The sequence below is a fragment of the Mytilus galloprovincialis genome, chromosome 3 (assembly GCF_965363235.1).
Source record: "Mytilus galloprovincialis chromosome 3, xbMytGall1.hap1.1, whole genome shotgun sequence".
Classification (NCBI taxonomy): domain Eukaryota; kingdom Metazoa; phylum Mollusca; class Bivalvia; order Mytilida; family Mytilidae; genus Mytilus; species Mytilus galloprovincialis.
Genome location: NC_134840.1, coordinates 41,946,698 through 41,969,507, shown reverse-complemented (window position 1 = coordinate 41,969,507; position 22,810 = coordinate 41,946,698). Strand labels below are relative to the sequence as shown.

Here is a 22,810-nt window from a genome sequence, read left to right as displayed (position 1 = left end):
CAAAAGTGTCGTTAGCCTTAACGATGATTAAGGATAACGAGTCGTTAAATCTTAACTAAGTCGTTAGCTAACATATGCGTTAAAATGTGTTGTTCAAAAATTTTTAACGACAATGTTAACTAACACTGCGTTAAGAGTCGTTAAATTTTTTGTCGTTAAAATGTTACCCATAATGCACAGAAAATCTTCACTTCCTGCTACCAAGATGGCTGAATTGTCTGCAAAAAAATTGCCTAGGGACAGAAAAGCCAATTTCACATCCATTGAGGCAAACCTTATCAGTTCAAGAGTTACACATGAGTTGGAGTTATTGAAAGGGGGATTTTCCCCAGAAGTTACAAATCAGAAGAAAAATGAGTTATGGAAAGTCATAACAGAGGAAGTCAATGCATTGGGTGTTTGCATGAGGAGTGAAACTGAAGTCAGAAACAAATACCGTAATATGTGTCGGGGTGCCAAAGAGAAGTTTACCAACAACAGAAAGGAAATGAGCAAAACTGGAGGTGGACCACCACCCACACAGCTGACTATTGCGGAAGAAAACATAGTTAATGCTATGAGGGATAGTGCCTCATTCATTGGAGTTGATGGTTTGGAGACAGAAATAACTTGCAATGGTATGTATTTTTTAAATTCAATTTAATTTTTACTCTATTTCATTCTTTAATTTGACATAAAAACTTTGATTTTAACCAGTAGATGTAGAAAATAATTTTACGCTAACGGTCGTCTGCTTTGACAGAAGGGTTTCCCATAGCATGGGATTTCCTCGCTTTAAATATATTTGTCCTTGACATGTTCTAAAAATATATATGTCAATCTACTTTTAAATTTTCATACGTATGCGCAACTAGTGGTCACTTGTACATAACGGATTGCATTATTCACTTACACTTTTTGCATTTGGATATCCTTGAAACAGTAGTTAACCTTTATCAATCTTTATTTTGACTGCAAAACCTACTTTCACCATCGTGTTGATTTTTGTTTTGCTATTACCGCTTTTTGTCCCTTGTGACATTGAAAACATATTTTTTACGGAGATATGACTTCAAAAGAATCAAAAACTGTTTTAAAGTGATGAAACTGTTTTAATCAATTAAAACAATAACTTATTAAGTTTAAAATATATAATTTCATGTTCAGATAAGAACTTATTAGTTGCTTACACCATAGAAGAAAGACTATAGCCTGTTTCTTATATCTTATAAATGAATCATCTAGAGTTATTCCTCTTTGTACTTCTGTTTTCAAAATAAATTTAAAAAAATCAGTTTACTTACAAAGTGACCTTCTAAAACTGAAAAAAAACTATAAAAATAAAAACAAGGCTTCGGCTCAGGGGATTTAAACTCTATGCCGGGAGTGTCCCAGTATATACCCTGACTGAGACCTGAATAATATATAATTAGACACTATAAGTATATTGTTTTTATACTGAAATCGATAACAAAATAAAAAAATAATAAAAATATGAAACAAATATTATTAAAAAAAAGTGTTATATGTTTATGCTTTCACATTTGCTCTTAACCATTTCATAGGTCATTTGTAAAAAAATTAAAAAAATCAATATAATATACTTTGAAATAAAACCATTTTTCCCTCACATGTCACCTATGAAAAATTCAGGTCATTGTCCGTATGTTAATATATATATATTAAAAAAGAAGATGTGGTATAATTGCCATTGAGACAACTCTACACAAGAGACCAAAAAGATCACTGTACGACCTTAAACAATGAGCAAAGCCCATACAGCATAGTCAGCTATAAAAGGCTCTAAAATTATCTATTTGTATAGATTTGTTCTTACTAAGAATCTTTACAAGAATTTCTATTCCTATTTCTTTACTTGATATTTTAGAAGCAATTTCCACCACAAATGGAAGCCAGTCTCCATGCACTGCCACAGATACCCCCAGACCTACAGCAGAAGCATCTGTCTGGATGAGAGCCTTAGACAGACATCATGCAAACTTGCAGAACAATGAGCAGACCTGCCCTGTAGCTGATGATGCTGAAGGGGCTGATAGAAATGCCACATCTCCAGGACCAAGTATTTCAGCATCTTCCCAGTCAAAAAGATCTTCAAGTTCATGCAGGTAATGTTACTACATATTTACAACAAGAAATTTTTTATTTCATGACAACAGCAGCAATTATATACGTTCAACAGTTATATATACATGTAAGTCTCAATTTGTGTTCGGTGCACAATTTGGAGATAGAATGATCTCATAAATTTTATATTCGTCTAAGGGAATGGTCATTATTTCTCAGCTGAGGGGGTCGGTTCAAATTTTTGATATAAAATTTTTTATGTTGGGACCCCCCCCGTTATTTTATAAAACCATATAATGACCCCCCTAAGAACATAATTTCAAAAGTTTGACCCCCCCCCCCCCCCAAAAAAAATAAAAAAAATCCCAGTTGTGTTGAGGAGATGATGACCCGCTACATAGTAACCGGCTTTGGGAAACTCTGAGTATAACAAACAGTTTTTCTTCTTGTTTTTTTTTCTTCAAAAAGGAATATCTGACATGTGCATGTAGAAAAATAGAAAAAAATATACAGAAAATTGTATGTTCCAATTTATTAATTTATTTTACTGCAACCTATAATTCTACAAATTTTATCAGTATACTGGTAGATAAATTTTCAATACTGACTGTTATTTTAATCCTAATCGCAGTCCCTTGTATCTTAATTTTTTAACCTTTGAACCTTAAAATATCTAGTTATGAATGAGGTGTGGTGGGGGGGGGATTGTTGTTGTTGTTGTTGTTTCAGGATTCCAATGTACAAATGATTTAGGAAGTGCAAATAAAATAACATCGATTAAATGGTTCTTGTTCTTTCTTGATTAAATATGTACATGATTTATTTGAGATAAAAAAATATACAACCAAGCCAGGAACCTCTAGCCTTTCTTTGTTTTGTACAGATGTATGTTTTAAGAGTTTAGTGTGTTATCAATTTTCTCTGAAACCAGCCCCAGCTGAATATATTTGTTCTTTTTCCAAATCATATAGTGTATTGTTTAGTGTGAGTGAATGCTATGGTGCCCATCAAGTATCTTTTTTTTTATTAAGGTCTGAAATCTGGATAGGAAAGAATAACGGAGAATGGGTAAAATTTACAGAAAAATGGACCAAAAAATTAAAAAAAAAAAGAACAGAGCACACTAGTGTTCAAATATAGTAAAAAAGGAGATGGGATATGATTGTCAATAGGACATCTATCGAGCAAAGTTAAAACAAAGTGGATATAAGCTATAAGGTAACTGTGCAGCCTTCGACAATGATAAAAACCCATACTGTATAAAATACCATGCAATGGATAAAAAAAAAGGAATTTATGAAAAAACAAATACAAAGTGAATGAAAAACCACTGACCTACACAGACTACTGATAGAGTGGGTGAGCACTCAACCTTTTTTTAAGGGGGGGGGGGGGGGGGGGTTGAAAATTTTGTCCTGCCTTGGTTGTTGTTGTAATTTCTGTCTTGCCTTTTCATTTTTCAAACTTTTTGGTCCTGTCTTCTTTTCCCTTTAGATTACCCGGTGCGTGACTTTTACATAAATTGTCATCCTGCCTTTTTCTTGCAAAGTGTCTCATCATGACATTTTTTACTTCTTCTCAAAACTCCTGTCCTGTCTATGTTTTTCTAATTTCCTCGAGGCCCACTTCCCCAACCGAAATATCAAATGCTCCCTAACATTGATGCACACCTCATGGTACTAAAAACTTCAAATGGGCAGTCAAAAAAAAGAAATAATTGTTCCATTATAATACAACTGATGAGACACTCTCTAGGAAAAAGGGACTGTAGAAAGTTGGCAAAACTTGATTATGCCGCAATCAACTTATAATGGTTATTTATACAGTAATTATTTTCAATGTGGTGTTTTTTTTCTTGCAGCATACAACAGACACCCATCAAGAAGAAAAAGACAGCTGAAGATGTGTATACATTACAATGTGCAGTTCTTGAAAAGGAACTAGAGAAGAATACACTACAAGTAGATCTGTTGAGAAAATTGCTAAGCAAATATGACAGTTTAGATTCTGATGCCTTGGAACTACTGTCAGTTTTAGGGCAGTGATTGTCAAAACATTAGAAAACTTTTCAAGTTGTTAAATATTTAAATGTTTTGAATCTATTTACTGAAATGATTGACTTGTTTTAAATGTTTTTTCCAAATTTCCATTTTTATTACAAAATGAATTTATTAAAATACTGCATATATTATATTGATTGATTTTCTATTAAACACATATTGTATGTATGAATTCTTTGTGATTGAAATTGATGATTATATAACTTATAAATGAATACTGTCAGCAATTTGGATTTTGTGTTGATTTTTTTTGGTCATCTTTGTAGCCTTATCAATGAAGATAAGATATCAATGTATTAACATTTTGATGTCAAATGTGATAATTTCAAGCTGGTAAGATGATAATCTCAATATTGAGTCTTATTTCACCAACAATGTTTCTGTATAAAGGAAATTGACTTTTTCAATGTTGATGGTTGTACAGTGTCATGTAATTGGTCATATCTATATCATTTGAAGTATCTTATTGGCAAGCATACCAAATCTTCTATTTTCATTGTTGGTGCAAGATTTTGGCAATTGCCAAATATATTTTTTTTGTAACATTTAAAGCTAAATAATTTTATGAAATTGTAAATGATCCTGGTCCTTCAGTTTATTGGATTACAATACGTAAAAATAAAGAAAGTGAAAGAAATGTTTTAAATTTAATGACGGTTAAAATAAGTTTCAGCAATGTGCTGCCTAATCCCTCTTCCATCCTGTTGTCCATTATAGTTGTTTCCATTTTCAACATCCTCATTAACAAGCTCTTCTGCTGCTACATCTGGTTCATTTAGCTGGATGCAGATGTTGTGGAGGATTCCACAAACCATAACTATTTTGGTTACCTTTTTGGGATCCATACGAATCTGCAAAATTAAAAAGAAATTATCATACAGGGTTACACAAGATTGTGTGGTTGGTTGAAGGAAGTAATAAGATGCAAATATAGTCGATGGTGTGGGTTTTTTTTTTCTCCGGGACCACTGATCGATTTGTGCAATCTGTTGGTAACAGTCTCAAAAAACGAATAAGTTTGTAATATTAAGTTTAAATATACAAAAATTTACCCAAAAAGTTCTTGTTGATAACAGACCATAATATACTCGGGTGCAAATTTATTCGATATAGTATTGAGAGTGAGAGGGGTGGGGGAGTGGAAAAGGGGGAGGGTGGTATTGTAATTTTCTTTAAAACAAAAAATATTTTGATTATAATTTGAAAGGAAAAATATACTTCAATCAATAAGAAATAGTAATAAAATCATCTAAATAATAACTCACTTCAGAATGCAATATATGGAACCTTCTCTTCCATCTGCCAAATGTTCTTTCTATAATGGATCTTGTGACTGCATGACATCTATTGTACCTTCTATGGTGTTGTTCATTGGGGTTCAGAAAAGGTGTCATTAAAAATGACCTGCAGGGATAGCCACTATCACCAAGTAAAATACCATTTTCCCAATTGCCATTTCTCTCCATGTGAGCACAAACCTGCATGAGCAAATATATCTATTTTAAGGAATACTATACAATACATAAATATAAATGCAATACAAAAATAGATTTTAAAGAATATACATGCATATCAATTTAGTTTGCATTGTTAAAAAGATATGTCATTGGCAATCATACAACATTTTACCATTCTTATCCAGACATTTTTCATTCCATTTTTGCTGGCTGATATCAGGGACATATAATACAATATGTCTCTGATATGATATAAACCAGAAACATTGGACCTCTTTAAGAAAAGAGAAAATATTTTGCATCTACACTAAGGTTGTCTACATAAAACAGAAATATATATATACATGTATATACCATCTGGGACACAGAATGATCCAGGGGGCCCTGCAGGGGCCGGGCCCCCCCTTTCGTGTGAAAAATTTGGTTGATTATATAGGGAATCATTGAAGCATGACTGGAGTGGCCCCCCTTTAGGTCAGTCAACGCCCCCCCCCCCCCCCCCCCCCCCCCCCCTTAGGAAAAGTTCTGGATCCGCCACTGTGGGACTAATAGAATCAAATTTCTCAATGTTATGTATAATTATGATCTGTTTTTATACTACATTCAATTTGTATTCTAATGACTAATGAAGCTGATTTAAAATTATTAATCAACCATTTACACTCACCTGTGACGTTCTGAAAACATGTGAATCATGACAACAACCTGGCCAGTTTGCATTTATGTTTGTAAATCTTCCTGAAAAAAAATCAGTTAAAACATTATATAAAGCACTAATTTAACATGTTTAAGTTACTTTTTTTCAATTAATATTTTTTTCAAAAACTAGTAAACCTTAAGAGACATTTCACAAAAAGGGAGGGGTCAAAGACTTTAAAGCCTAAGTCTTATTAATCCAGCGTCTTTTTTAAGTAATTTGTTTATAGTACAAAAGGGGAAAAAAAGGGGGGGATTACTTATAAATAAGTTGTACATCCTTTTTAGAAAACAACCTTTTTTTAAGCTGGAAAACATTTTTTTTATGAGAGTTACTGTATGGATTTTTTTTATCTAGGTCTGGAAGTAAAACTATTAATATCAATTTCAATAATATAAAAACTTCGTTATATGGAACAGACTATAGTGAGACTGGTTTCTGAAATTTAATTCAGGGGTAACAGCAGATTTGTTTACAATGTGGCGAGGGCAGTTCAAAATTATGTGAAGATGAAAACAGAAGAACATTACCCTTTGCATCACATACTGCTTGAACATTCAGGCTTGGGTAGCCTTTTCTGTTGATAAATGAAGGTTCGTCATGATGTGGTCTCTTTATTCTTATATGAGTCCCATCAATAGCACCCAAAATGTTTGGAAACCCAGCAAACTCGTAAAATTCAGCTTTTGTTTGGTTAAGGTTAGTAGGCCACTGAATGAACTGGTTCCTTTTTTCACAAAGAGCGTCTAAAACAGAATCGACCACTCTTGAAACTGTGCTTTTGTCCAAACCTACAAAGAAGAGATGCCCAACTTTAGGATAATGACTGGCCAATTACTTTGTAAACAAATATTGTACTGTAGTGCAGAGTATGGAAGAAACAATGCAACATTAAATGCATGTACACTATGAATTGCCACTTAAGATTTAGCTTAAAGTTCTCAAATTGAAATATTATATCATGAGAAAACATATATGTAAACAGTTGAAGCATTTAAAAGTATATAGTCTTACCTAATGTATCACCTATGACCTGGAGGAAACTTCCACTGGCAAGAAATCTCAATGTCACCATTATCTGTTGTTCTACACTGAGGGCATGATTCCGGTTTGTCTGACGTGTCAACTTGTCCCTTACTAGATCAGATAAGAATAAAATGCCTTCCCTCCCAAATCTGTAGCGTGCTCTAAGTTCTGTGTCAGTGTAGTCTAGGGTAAGTTCTTCTTTGCTTCTAAAAGTTCTTTCTTTTCTTTGAATTGGTACATGAAACAAGGCTAAGTCTAAGGCGGCCATCTTTAACACTGCGTTAGGGGTTTAATCGAGGTATGTGAAGTGATTAAGTTTAACACAGATTTAACGACTGCGTTAAGCGTTAAAAATTTTGAACAACACTTAACGATTATGTTAAATTTAACGACAGGGTAACGACACTTTAACGACTGCGTTAGCTTAACGACACTTTTGAACAACCGGGCCCTGATTGTTTTATCAAGTAAGTTGGATAATAAAGAATTTTTATACCCCACCTACGATAGTAGAGGGGCATTATGTTTTTTTGTCTGTGTGTTCGTTCGTCCTTCCCTTCGTTCATGCTGCTTCAGGTTAAAGTTTTTGGTCAAGGTAGTTTTTGATGAAGTTGAAGTCCAATCAACTTGAAACTTAGTACATTTTTTCCCTATGATATGATCTTTCTAATTTTAATGCCAAATAAGAGTTTTTACTACAATTTCATGGTCCATTGAACATAGAAAATGATAGTGTGAGTGGAGCATCCGTGTACTTGAGACATATTCTTGTTTCTATCAGCATTTAGCTCTTTATACCGTAACATTGTTATTGATCCCTATTCATAAAGATTGTTAATTACAAACTTTTCAATGGTTTGGGTATTAAAATATGCATATTATCTAGATCTGTACTTGAAAAATATATATTTTATTTTTTAAAAAGATCTTTTAAAGTAACTGCTATGAGGTGTAAAAAGTATAATCACAAAAATACTGAACTCTAAGGGAAATCCAAAATGAAAAGTCCCTAATCCAATGGTAAAATCAAAAGCTCAAACACATCAAACAAATGGATAACAACTGTCATAATAATAATATAATAATAATAAATTCTTTATTTGAAGAGGATAAACACAGTTAGCTACAATTACTTATCTTCCCTGAAGCCCTCATTTACAATTTACTACCAGTAGTAGAAAATAATAATAATAAGAGAAAAAAAAGCAAACATACAACGTATTAACACATAGTCAGTTCACAATCGTATAGTCATAGTAGTTCTGTTCATATACCTAATTAGTGTAAAAGAGAGGTGACATAAACTATAAGGACCAAAACAAACTGACAATGCCGTGGCAAAAAAACAAAAGGACAAAAAGATAAACCAGCCTTCCTAATATGCAGTTGTATTTTTTCATACATAAATGTACAGCAATAGCTTTGCAGAAGACATGTTCAGTTATTTTGAAGGTTTTGAACATAATCAGTAATAAGTAAAATAACATTTCTACTGATTGATTACAGAACTTGATGAAATAAAAAAGACACCTGGCAAAAAGAAACTAAATTTACTGGAAAAATCTGAGCCTATTACCATAGAAACAAAATACATTAGACGTTTATTTGAGTTTCTCTACCGTGCATTGGAAGTAACATTGTCTCAGGTAAGTTGGAGTGTATATACATGAACACTTTGATGCTTATATAACTCCTCAGCAATTGGTCTGCTAGAGTTTTCAAAGGAAAATGCAGATGTGTTTTTATATCTGCATAGGTGAAAATAATTTATTTTTTTTGACAGGTGCAAATGTACTCAAACTTTTTTTTGTCCATCATCGGATAAATGATATTGAACTTTTTCCTTGCTCTGCAATTTGTTAAATTCATGATTATGTATTATGAATTTAATAGACCATAGTAAGAATTTCATTTGAAAAAATCTTGAAATAAAATCTTGATATGAAATCTTGAATAATTTTCATTTGTAAATAAGGTAGAGTGGGGTGCTCATTTTCGCCACATCTTTCCATGTTTTCTACAGTTTATGTTCAGGTCTAAAAGTTTTTGAAGTATACTGATATTTCTATATGAAGATAACTTCAAATGCAAAATATACTTAAGCTTGAAAACCGGTTTGGTTTAAGAAAATCATCTGAAAAGTTAGATTAAAGGGTGTTTGAAATTTCCGGATGTTTTGTCAATGGGGGACACATATTCGCCGTTTTTACACATCTATTTAAAACCAAATAACCGCAGCTTTTAACAATTTTTATCAAATCAATTGCAAATATAGATGAATAGCAGACATTTCAAAGGTATAAAGAATTCAAAATTAGGGCATTCAGTCAAATATTTACTTAGAAATACTTCTTTGAAATCGTGATTTTTATTCAGGAAATTGTCCGAAAATCGTTGTCCGTTTTTCGGTCATTTTCGGTAGGAGCCGCAATTTTGTCTCAGTTTAAAAAAATATTATATTTGTTATAAAAATATAATTTACGGTACATTTCTTCCATTTCAGCCATCCTTTGAAGTTTTTACACCTCAAAATCCTTAAACGGCGAAATTGTGTCCCCGGCGAAAATGAGCACCCCACTCTATGTGCTACTTCATATTTTATTAATGACATTTTCTTCTTAATGGTTTAAAATTTAAGCTTCATTGCAAATCTGAATATGGGGTCATTGATGAATTTCTTAACTTATATTTTTTATTTCTAAATTTCAGGACAGGATATTACCTAGAAAAGATAAGAACTTGATAATGTGGGGAGCTAAAGATATTGTACGAGTTCAGGTACATTTGTTTTTATGGTTTTATGGTTTATAATAGTACAGTTGGTATCAATTTGTGGACACATAGGTATCTTTGTTGTCACATTTGTCGCAGTTGACAAATCTTTGTAGTACATTTTATTTAGAAACTGTTCTTTGGTGTCAAAAAAGGCTAATATAATAAGTGACGGTTAGTTCGGTATCAGGTTAAGGTTTTGGGTTATCGTATTTTACCATGAAGTTGTAGTCACATCAATTCAAAATTTAAATCAAATGTTCATTTAATATGTGAAATTCTTTTAATTCATGACCTGTCGTTTTGACCCATATTTTGTGGTTCACTAAAAATGGAAATTTGATAGTGTGAGCACAGCATTGTGTTCTATGGACACAGTATTTTGTATTTGAAAAAAAAATATTAGATACTGTGGATCCATTTATTTTTGTTGGGATTAATTTTCGTGGATTGAGGAAAACTGTCATTTTTGTGGATATATGATTTCCTGGTATTGCCAATCTCTGCATGCAAAACCTATAGAACATATGTAATTTGTTGACCATTTGAAATCAACTTTCAACCATACCCACGAAAATTGGTATCCAACTTATACTACTGAATCCACAGTATCATTGATAACAAATTGTTTATTTTTTCTTTTCGTCATTTGAACTCTGAATGATAGTTGGTCATTGGCAATCATACTAGATGTATGTATTTTACGCTTTTATCCTTGCATTCACTCAATCATTAACTTTACAGATTGGTCGTTTGATGACGTTTATGTTATCTCCAAGATGTCAATTTGATGACAGAACATTCTTGTTATCCTATATCCAAGGAGAACTTAGGGGCAGAGAAATACTCAGAACTGTTTTGTCAACAAACTCTGAAGTGGTGAGTACCAGTGGGCAAACTGAAGAATATTATTGCAAATTTAAATGTTTTTACTCAGATATTTATAAAATCCAAGACAATCCTGAGTTTTGTAAACACAAACTCAAAATTAGTGAGTATTTATGGATGAAGAAAAGGGTAATAATTTGGACAAAAGATTTAATATTGTTGGGTATCCATGGGCAGAGAAATACTCAGAAATGTGTCAACTGCAAGCTCAAACTTGATGAGTACTACCGTAAGACAGAGAAATATTTAAGTTAGTGTTAGCAACCTACCAGTTTAAAAAGGACAGGACCCAGAGAAAACTAAAGCCAATTTTTTTTTTAATTCAGAAAGAGATGAATCTTCGTCAATAATTTGGAACCAATGAAGATTAAATTGTTTCGTTTCAATTAAGTCATTTGATATGACCTTAGACAACAGTTGTAAATGTCTTGTTTGAAGAGAAGATATGGTTCCTAATGAAACAGGCATATTATCATGTTTAGGTGAATGGCAAATCCTTAGCACTGGGATATATTTTTCTCAAGTTTGATGCAAAAATTTGTGAATATTAACATAGTTTACCAATAAAATTGCAATCAATATAATTACAAAAAATAATAATATCTAATTTATTTTATAAAGGGAACAGAAATGGGTTTCCATATCTATGACTTATGTACATCCTGGAAAGATTGGTTAATCAGTCAACAAAGGGATTATGCTCTCCAGTTCCTCAATATACTCAAATCAGAGAAATTTACAGTCTTCTCACCGAGTGCTGTACTCACAGAAACACAGATTGTACAGCTGAATGATGTGAGTACATATGACGTTTATGTTAAACTCATCAAGGTCTTGTTGGCAAAGTGGTCTACTACTATAATCACTTGCCAGTCAACAATGAGGTTGTGAGTGCAAAACCCTGCACCGGCAGTGCACTTGACTCCAATCTTAATTGACCAGGATTGTCAGTTTTCCTAACTAAGGTCGGCAGTTTTCTCCAGGCACTCCAGCTTCCTCTACCAATAAAAACTGGCTGCCACAAAATAGACCAATAGTGGCGTTAAAACACCCTACAATCAATCAATGTTAAACTCATGTGAGAGTTTATATTTGTCATTAACAATTTGAGAATATTTTTGATTTGAATGGAAATTATCATTTATCTACTCAAACAGAGATGTAGATTTAGAATTTTAAAAAAGAATAAAAGAAACAAGACCTTTGTGTGTTTATTTTTCTTTTTATATAGCAATTATTTTTGAATCTCAAATAGTAAGTAAAATTATTTTATTATTTGAATTCGAAAGAAAGTGTAACAGAGTTCTTTTTTTCAATGTGTATTTTCATATGCATATTTTCAAATATTGCATTTTAAATAGCATAAGAGATTTAACAATGAAATCAACTATTTTGTAGGAGAGACGTTTAATGGCATCAAAAATAGAACAAGGGAGAGAAAACTTAAGAAAGAAGAAGAAACCAATATATGATAGGTATTATTTATTATTTGTCAGTTTTTAGATTACTGCTAAAATAATAGGTTAAAAAGGCCAAATGCTATCAGAAATATGAATTTATGCCTTTGATTCTACTTGAAATAAAGAATAACTCCAATTATAATATCCTTGAACAAATTCTGAATTTAATAGTAGTATCACAAGTCTGTTTGACTTTCAGAAAGTCAGGGAAGATTTTCAGTGAGGACAAACACTCTAATGTGCCAGTTAAACATGATATCTGGGAGGACAGAAGCTGCAACTTCCCTTCCTTTACAATAATGAATATTTGCCTTATACTCTCATGGAACAGAAGTTCCCGCAAACCATTTGTTCCAAATGGAAGTAGTATTATTCTGCAATAATATTTCCTGATTCTTTTGTAAGAAATATTGCTTTCCTTACAGCATAAAGGGTATAAAATATTTGTTCCAACAGAAACCTAAGTTATAGCATATAAATTTTCCACAGATTTTTTATTAAGAAGACGTGCATAATTAAGAATATAATATGATAAGTGCATAAGTACCTTGTCATACATACTGTCTTCATTAATAAAAAGCAAAATATTAAAGATTGAATACCCTTTTTCTAAATACAAGAAGAAAAATTACTAACATTCATGTTTATATTGTAGATTAAAGACCAAAAATGAAAAGTTATATCAAGAATTGTCAAAGCAGGCCATGGATGTCACACAGAATGTTACTCAGTTACAAACTCATGAAAGAAACAAAATGATTGAGCATGTCAAGAAAAAGATGACAGAAAAAATACAGATAAAGAAAATGTGGCAGGAACTTGTACAGAATCTCACACATGAAAGGTAGCTAGAATGATAAATATAAGTCGGAAAACTAATAATTTCTTGTACAAATATCTCATATATTGATGTATTGTTGGCAGGCAATAAATTCCTACATCTTCTGGAACTAACCTAAGAAGCTACAAATTATTTTTTCGTAGCTTTTTAAACATAAAACACAGGTTGCATTTATAATTTTATAGTCATATTTCAACAAATTATTTATTCTGAAATTTGACAGCAACTTGATTCACCTTAACTATGGTATACTTGTTGACACACATGATATTCATTGATATTATTAAAATGAAGTTATATAAACATCTAATAGAAGTTATGTCTTGTGTGTTCAAACGTTTAAAGAAATAGTCATTTAAGAATGTGAACTTTATTTAAAAATTTGTACATTATTTTTTACCAGGGCAGTATGGCATTGCCAAAAGTCTTATCCAAAATCATGGCAGTTAGATCCAACAGAAGGTCCTGGTCGTGTTAGAAAACGATTAAAGAGATGTCATCTTGGACTGAACCCAAGATTTCTACTGACACAACATAGAGAAAAATTAGGTATTAAAAGAATTTAATTTAATTGTAAGATTCTAATTTATTTCATCACATTAGAGTAATCACATTAATTAATTTTGTTAATTGATGAAGCATTGGCATTGTTTTCCTTTTACAAAAATGTAATCAAATTTGGTCTTTTTCAGAAGAAAGTATCAGAACTGGTAATGTCTAAAAAAAAAATAATGCTAATTCTAAAAAGCTTTTGTTAAAATATTTCTTTTGCAAAATTTCTGTAAGGCTTTGCCTCATTAATATAGCAATCTAAGATACAGGCTTTATTCATTCAGATTATTCTTCTGTCTGCTCAGTTTATTAGGAAAGCTGAACAGGGCTATATATTTTGTACTACAAATGAGTGTTTGTGGCCAGGTTTTATTGGTAGAGTAAGCCGGAGTACCTGGCAATTTTATTCTATAAAGATAGGAGTTAAACTTATCTACCATGAGTGGGATTGGAACTAATAACCTCAGTTTTGACAGACTTATAGTGATAGTTCATCAGAACAGATGGTTACATTTATGATCTAGCAGAAACAAGCATTAACTTTTATTCTTCAGATAACAATGATGATCTTATTGCTTTTATTCAGCATATTTATACAGGCTTATATGTTGACTCAACTATGCAAGTTTGCTTAAACTCATCAAATTTGATTTAAATGATATTTATTTTATTAAAAGGAATTATCTTAATTTCAAAACTTTAGGAGAAGAAAAACAAGTATTTTTTTCTGAATAGACTGTTCATTATAAACTTTCAGGGTTCTCACTATTTTGTATCAGTTGAGCACATATATCATCATTTTATAACAAAAATTTAAAAATAATCTAATTTTTGAGTAATTTCCTTGCTCTATTTTATCATGGGAAAAACAATTATATTATATATTAATGCAACTGCATCTTCTCACTGCTGGACTAGCCATGGCAAAAAATAATGACTCCCAGTGGACTTGCCTTCAAAAAGCCTTAGTGAGAACCCTGAACTCTCAAGGTATAATGTTGAAAATAATAAGAAAAACTCTCAATGTAATTAAAGTTTATTGTCTGCAATTGCTACCCTTTCTACAACTTGAATGATGTGATCATTAAATATTTTACAGAGGCAGAGAATATTGACCCACCATTGATTTATTTGTTTGAAGATGACCATCAGATGTCTGATTCAGCAGCACTTATATATCAACTCTATAGGAATGAAAAAATACAGTTAGTGTTTCATAGCAATGTTTTATTTTTTATATACACATTATGTGACCCATATTCGCCGCATAATTCGTTCATTTCAACTTACATACAGCCTACATTCGAGTATTTGGAACTTGTTATACCCACAGAATTTTAACTATATGAAAAAAATGTTTGATAAAGGAATTATCTTCAAAACACTAAAAATGAAAGCAAACTCAAGAGGAAATCAAGTTATTCTTGTACCATTTGTGGACACATTTTCGCTGCAATGTTTGATATGACCATCCTCATTATCCTTGTCTATTATCATTAAAATGAATGTTTGTAATTACATGAATAAGCTTAATAGTTTATTCCTATCGATTTTTCTCACTATTATGTACTTTAAGACTATGCATGATTGCCATATAAATCATACATAATAGCCAAAAATTGTTTAAAAACACCTGCATATTTCTTTATATGTGGGAACAACCTAGGAAATTGGGTAAAGAGGGATATCAACTGTTCAAACATTACAAACAGCCTTCATCATCTATTTAGGCAAGGACTGAGTAAAGGCACAACAATTTTACAGAAAAAAACGATAATTGTTTTGTATATCAGATTTTAAGTTGATGTTGAATTGCTCATTTGATTATTATGAAATTAATAACTTTAGGGGATAAATGTCTGTGTTTATATTAATGTTACTTCCATGCAGCAGTACAGCATGAAAAGGTGTCATTCATTTTATTTTGATAAAAGACATTCTAAGTTTGACCTCATTGCAACCTAGTGCATCAAATATACTCAAACCATCTTGATTGCATGATTGAAACAGTTTGATTTAAAACAGTGTGAATCATCAAGCATGATGTAGGGGTGTTGGCACTTAAATAAAGTAAAGATATTCAGCTAGAAAATGCTATCAAACAATCTGTAGTTACATATTCACGAAGAAGACATATTCATTTTCATAAAATATAGTTATTTATAGTAACTGTAATGCTGATATAGTTTGAAGAAATAATATATTTGTTTAATTTCAGACACACCTGTAAATGTACTGCTGTTGCCCCTAACAGCCAAAGCAAAGGGGAATTACTTGTAGGTAAGGTAGCTTACATTATCTGGTTTTATCCATAACAATGTATTATTCTGTTTCATGGAACAATGTTCAAACAATTTTAATGTCAATACTGTTGTTTCATTTATTTTTGTGGGTATCAATTTTTGTGGATTGTTGAAAACTTTCATATTCGTGGGTATTTGAATTCATGGTTTTGCCAATCTCTGTATACAAAGCCTATTGAAAATATGTTATTCGCTGAAAATTTTAATTCTTGGTTCACCTGCATCCATGAAACCTAAGAAAATTTATATCCAACAATATTAATGAATTCACAGTATTCTGATTTGCATTTAAGTAACAATTTATTATGTTCATCCACTATTGCACTGAACAACTATACTGTGGATTCATTATTATTCATAGGATACCAAGTTTTGTGGATTTCATGATTAACTGTCCAACGAATTACAAATTTTTATATAGGAATGTATGCAGACTTTGGCAAAACCACACAATCAAATATCCATGAAAATGAAAATTTTCATCAATCCACGAAAATAGGTACTCAGGTTGTTGTCGTTTTGACACATTCCCCATTTCCTTTCTCAATTTTACCCATGAAAATAAATGAATCCAAAGTTTTTGATAAGTGTGAGTGGGGCATGGTGTCCTATTGAAACATATATTATTGTTTTAATAAAATTGAGAAAGGAAATGGTGAATATGTCAAAGCGACAACCACCCGACCATAGAGCAAACAACAGCCGAAGGCAACCAATGGGTCTTCAATGTAGCGAGAATTCCCGCACCCGTAGGTGTCCTTCAGCTGGCCCCTAAAATATGCATAATAGTACAGTGATAATGGACGTCATACTAAACTCCGAATTAAACACAAGAAACTAAAATTTTAAATCATACAAGACTAACAAAGGCCAGAGGCTCCTGACTTGGGACAGGCGCAAAATTGCGGCGGGGTTAAACATGTTTATGAGATCTCAACCCTCCCCCTATACCTCTAGCCAATGTAGAAAAGTAAAAGAATAACAATACGCACATTAAAATTAAGTTCAAGAGAAGTCCGAGTCTGATGTCAAAAGATGTAACAAAAGAAAATAAATAAAATGACAATAATACATAAATAACAACAGACTACTAGCAGTTAACTGACATGCCAGCTCCAGACCTCATTTAAACTGATTGAAAGATTATGTCTTCATCATATGAATATCAGGTACAATCCATCCCGTTAGGGGTTTAGTATCATACTATCATAAAATATATGAGAAGAACATAACCCGTGTCATGCCAACAACTGTTTTTTTTTTTTTTTTTTTTTTTTTTTTTTTTTTTTTTTAGAAATAAATGTGTTTAGTTCCGATGCAAAGACCCTATCAGTGAATCAATGTTAAAGCCAAAATATGCAATCTTTAATGACCTGACAACAGTATCGTAACTATATCCCCTTTTAATAAGTCTATTTAAAGGTTTTGTTAGTTTCTGAGGAGAATACTGACATTTTTGTGCTTTATAAAGAATATTTCCATAAAATTTTGGATGTGAAATACCTGAACGTATAAGATGTCTGCATGTTGAGTTATATTTACGAATTATTTCCTTATACCGGTGATAAAATTTAGTAAAATTTAAGTTTTAATCTGAACTTATTTTGAACCCTTGCTAGATTTAACAAATGGAATTGTCTGTCAGATGGTGATATATTGAAGCTATAAATTCATCTCTTTATTTATAGGGGAGAACTCTGTATTTTTTGTTGCTGATGAAGCCATCACTGATGCAAACTACACACAAGTGTTGCTAGGCAACAAAGATCAGTTATCCATGACCTGGCCTTATGATGAAATCAGAGAGATTCATAAACGGTGGTACCAGTTGAGGGACAGTGCACTTGAAATATTTCATACGAATGGGAAAACTTGTTTACTTGCATGTGAACACAAACAGGTACATTATAAAATCAAAAGAGATCTTTTTGTCAATGGAAAAAATAGCAGATTAATTTTCTAAATGATACCTTTCAGGAAAATTAGATTCTGTACAGATTTTAAAATCTGGATCTTTATAGTTTTGAAAAAAACCAAGTTAGAATGAATAAAAGGCAGATACCTGTAGCATATAAGGCTTTCTCTTTTCTTGAGTTACAGACCACAGATCTTAAAACATTTCTAGGCTCATAATATTTCATTACACAAATGTCCACATACAGTAATACATTAAACTTAAGCAAATAACTTTCTCTGTATCAATTATCTTGTCATACAAGAAGTGATTACTTTATCTGGTGTTGCATTGTTGAACAAAATTTGAAAAAAAAATATATGTATATTACTTTGAAATACAAGGGGGAAAAGAATTTAAAATGAAAAAGGAAAGTTGGATATTTTATTTTCAGGAGAGAGATGATCTTTATGAGAGGTTTATGAAGTTTGAGTTATCTAATTATGTACAGACAGAGAACATTGAGGATATAACAAGAATGTGGAAGGACAGTCTGATGACTAACTATGACTATCTTACACACCTAAACAAATTAGCTGGAAGATCATTTAATGATTTAATGCAGTACCCTGTATTTCCTTTCATTCTCAAAGATTATGTTAGTGAAAAACTTAATTTGCTTAAAGCTGACTGTTATAGGTAAGGATATTTTGGTAGAATACATAATAAATACAAGTAGATAACTGTTTATACTCTGGAGAAGCTTTTACTTAACTTTCTAGATAAAATTATTTTTTTGAAGCTGTAAAGAAAAACATCAATTGTGAATTTGGTTTATTGTATTAATGTATCATTTATTCATAGTTATCAAAAATCTAATTATTGGAAGTTAAGTGATTCAACCCTCTCAGATTTCACATATATTGCATGTAAATTTAATTTGTTAGAACTCCTGATCAGCACAACTACAAAAAAACAAATATGAAAATAAGAAAAAATAAATAACATGAAAAATTACATATACTGTGGATTCATTTATTTTCATTGATATCAATTTTTCGTGGATTGAGGAAAACCAGCATTTTCCTGCGTATTTATTTGTTTTGTGGCTTTGCCAATCTCTGCTTTGTTGAACATTTGAATTCCTGGTTCACCTGTACCCACAAAAACCAAAAAAAATTGGTATCCAACAAATAATAATGAATCCACAGTAATTTATTTTCAATAATTTGCTTTATATTACAGAAATTTTTCAAAGCCAATATCTGTACAAGATGAAAGCAAGGAGAGGAAATATAAAGATAATTATGAGGTATTTTATTCTCTTTAGATATGTTTATATATGTGTGCATGTTATCGTGATGAACAATAAATTATTTGAAACTTTCTTATCATAGCTACTTAAATGAAAAGTATTAACATTTATCCTTTTGCAGAGGATATTCAATATTCCACTTCAAGTATAGGCAAAAGGAAATTATGTGTGTTTTTAGTTAAAACTTGTTTTCCTGAATATTGTTATATAATTGAGCTTACATTCCAGACATTTTAGGAATGGCAAGTTCTGAAAAGACTGTATGACATGTAGTAGGACCAAACTAATTATATAGCTGATATAAATTAAACATAACTATTCAGAATCAAGAGTATTTTTGATCACCTAAGAGAGGAGATATGTACTGAGTGAAGGACTATGATAATTTTATACCTTTTGTTTTGTTTTTTAACAGGCATTAAAGGCAGAGTTTGAGAGAAATGATGATCAGTCTACTATAGGAGTTGGACCATACCATTATGGCAGCCATTATTCCAACAGTGGGATTGTATTACACTTTCTTGTTAGACTACCTCCATACACCAAAATGTTTGTCAGTTATCAAGGTATGTACCAGTACTCAAAATTTAATTTATTTTTATTGCACATTTTTATGCCCCCGTCATAGCTGAGGGGGCATTAAGTTTTACCCTTATAAATTATGGAGATGTGGTATGATTGTCAATGAGACTATCCACCAAAGTTTAAATGAAGTACATTTTTGTCGAGCCTGCAACTTTTGTTGCAGAAAGCTCGACATAGGGATAGTGATCCGGCGGCGGCGGCGGTGTTAGCTCACGTCTTAAAAGCTATATATTTTAGAAGGTGGAAGACCTGGATGCTTCATATTTTGTATATAGATGCCTCATGTTACGAAGTTTCCATCAGTCACATGTCCAATGTCCTTGACCTCATTTTCATGGTTCAGTGACCACTTGAAAAAAAAATTCAGAATTTTTGTAACGTTGAATTCTCTCTTATTATAAGTAATAGGATAACTATATTTGGTATGTGCGTACCTTGCAAGGTCCTCATGCCCGTCAGACAGTTTTCACTTGACCTCGACCTCATTTCATGGATCAGTGAACAAGGTTAAGTTTTGGTGGTCAAGTCCATATCTCAGATACTATAAGCAATAGGGCTAGTATATTTGGTGTATGGAAGGACTGGAAGGTGTACATGTCCAACTGGCAGGTGTCATCTGACCTTGACCTCATTTTCATGGTTTAGTGGTTATAGTTAAGTTTTTGTGTTTTGGTCTGTTTTTCTCATACTTTATGCAATAGGTCTACTATATTTGTTGTATGGAATGATTGTAAGGTGTACATGTCTAGCGGGCAGATGTCATCTGACCTTGACCTCATTTTCATGGTTCAGTGGTCAAAGTTAAGTTTTTAAGTTTTGATCTTTTTATCTAATATATGCCAAAGGTCAACTATATTTGGTGTATGGAAATATATTATGATCTATATGTCAGTCCCGCAGGTTTTATTTGACCATGACCTCAATTGCACGGTTCATTGGACAATGTTAAGTTTTTGTGTTTTGGTCTATTTTTCTTAAACTATAAGTAATAGGTCAACTATATTTGTTGTATGGAAGCATTGTTAGCTGTACATGTCTGCCTGGCATGGTTCATCTGACCTTGACCTCATTTTCATAGTTTATTGGTCTTTGTTTAACTATCTTGTTTAATGTTAAGTTTATGTGACAGTTGTAATAACGCTTTATACTTAGGACTTTCAACATAATATCAATGATTAGTAAAGAAGGCGAGACATTTCAGTGTGTGCACTCTTGTCTTCTGTATGTACTGAAATAAGTTTCCATTCGCTAACCTTACTTGCATCAACCAAATGTTATGAAACTTATACACTAGCGTGTAACTACCAAATACAAATCAAGTTTGAATTTTGGTGGTGTCACTTTTCTGTTTCTACAAATTTACCTTTACAAATGCAAAAGTTGCTGAATTTTTCCTTTCCCGTTCCCTAACTTAAGTTTGCCTCAACCAAATTTTATGAAACTTACATGTATACACAATACTTATTTCCACAATACTCGGATGATAAACAAATTTGGGTAGCATCACTTTTATGGTTCGTTTTTGAGTAATGTCCCTTTATAAAGTTATATGCAAGCCGGGACATCATCTGTGTTCAATAGACACATACCCCATTTATATTTTTACAGTTTTACAGCTTTTCCATAAGTCTTCCTAATGTTTTTACTACAATTATTCTGTTCAAACTATACTATGCTTTGTTATGACAGTAAGAACCCAATAATGATATCCAAGTATGGTATATTTCTTCTGATTGTCAAAATAAATTACCGTATGTGAAAATTCATGCTTTTTGATTCGTTATTCTTCTATTAAAAAAACTTAAACAGTTTAAAAGTTCAGAGAGTAAATGTATTTTCCATATGTAATATTGTATTTCACAGTACATGTATTAGTATTAAATGCTATTCGTTCATTAAATTATGCCTCCATCTATGTATCAAATTATATTAATTTTAATGTGTTTGATTTCCAGACAATAACTTTGATATACCAGATAGAACATTTCATAACATGGAGACGTGTTGGAGATTAGCTAGCTCTCAATCAACAACAGACTTTAAAGAAATGATCCCTGAATTCTTCTTTTTCCCAGAGTTTCTCAGGAATTTTGAAGGTATGTTATTTACTTATTACATAATTGTTGAATTTCATTCAGTTATTAGAATATACTATTGATGGTTTTTGCAGAAATGAAGGAAATAAAGAGAAGTTAAGATTGAAAGGTTGATACAAATGAACACAATTAGATGTATAAAAACTGCAACTTATTATTGAGTGCATCTTTTTTATTTTGCAATTTTAAAGATTTAATGTTAATAGAATTAAGTTGAAAGTTGAAAACACATAATCACCACTTATCTTAATAGAATGAACTTTTTGTCCATAGCTTTTGAAATAATTTAAAACCAAAACCATGAAGCTGGCAAAATTAAGATTTTTAGAAATTTTAACATAAAAGATTTCTTTTTTTAAAGGTTTCGACTTCGGTAAAAGACAGAACAATGAAGAAGTATCAGATGTTACTTTACCAGCCTGGTGTAAAGATAATCCAAGATTGTTTATAATGATTCTACGTCAGGCCTTAGAATCAGATTACGTCAGACAAAACCTCCATAACTGGATAGATCTAGTGTTTGGTTATAAACAACAAGGAGAGGCAGCAATAAAGGCTGTTAATGTATTCCATCCAGCTGTAAGTAGATATTGATTGTCTGATTACTAGACATTGGTTTTGTATTCTTAACTCATCAGGTTTAGGATTAAATTACAATTACCCTTGTTTCTCTGTACAATGTATGTATAAATGTCCCAAAATGTGTTTCTGTTCTCTAACTTAAGTTTGCCTCAACTAAATGTTATGAAACTTTTACACAATGACTATTATCACAAAACACAGATCAAGTTTCAATTGTT

The 22,810-nt window shown here is 31.7% G+C and overlaps 2 protein-coding genes across 4 annotated transcripts in view; both read left to right on the top strand.

The window, feature by feature from the left end:
- LOC143067971 (lysosomal-trafficking regulator-like) overlaps window positions 1-22,810 on the top strand; it is a 68,014-nt gene that overhangs the window by 38,818 nt on the left and 6,386 nt on the right. For all 3 annotated transcript variants that reach the window (XM_076241649.1, XM_076241647.1, XM_076241650.1), the window contains 16 exons: window positions 7,759-7,771; window positions 8,811-8,950; window positions 10,014-10,082; window positions 10,821-10,955; window positions 11,586-11,759; window positions 12,363-12,439; window positions 13,080-13,268; window positions 13,669-13,814; window positions 14,917-15,022; window positions 16,036-16,097; window positions 17,809-18,020; window positions 18,469-18,713; window positions 19,260-19,326; window positions 19,745-19,895; window positions 21,870-22,010; window positions 22,372-22,589. In XM_076241649.1, the coding sequence (XP_076097764.1) occupies window positions 7,759-7,771; window positions 8,811-8,950; window positions 10,014-10,082; window positions 10,821-10,955; window positions 11,586-11,759; window positions 12,363-12,439; window positions 13,080-13,268; window positions 13,669-13,814; window positions 14,917-15,022; window positions 16,036-16,097; window positions 17,809-18,020; window positions 18,469-18,713; window positions 19,260-19,326; window positions 19,745-19,895; window positions 21,870-22,010; window positions 22,372-22,589 (2,145 nt within the window). The remainder of the gene's footprint in view (window positions 1-7,758; window positions 7,772-8,810; window positions 8,951-10,013; window positions 10,083-10,820; window positions 10,956-11,585; window positions 11,760-12,362; window positions 12,440-13,079; window positions 13,269-13,668; window positions 13,815-14,916; window positions 15,023-16,035; window positions 16,098-17,808; window positions 18,021-18,468; window positions 18,714-19,259; window positions 19,327-19,744; window positions 19,896-21,869; window positions 22,011-22,371; window positions 22,590-22,810) is intronic.
- On the top strand, window positions 3-4,352 carry LOC143067972 (uncharacterized). Its single transcript, XM_076241651.1, has 3 exons — window positions 3-617; window positions 1,868-2,105; window positions 3,926-4,352. The coding sequence occupies exons 1-3, from the start codon at window positions 113-115 to the stop codon at window positions 4,107-4,109; spliced, it is 927 nt and encodes a 308-aa protein (XP_076097766.1). The 5' UTR covers window positions 3-112; the 3' UTR covers window positions 4,110-4,352.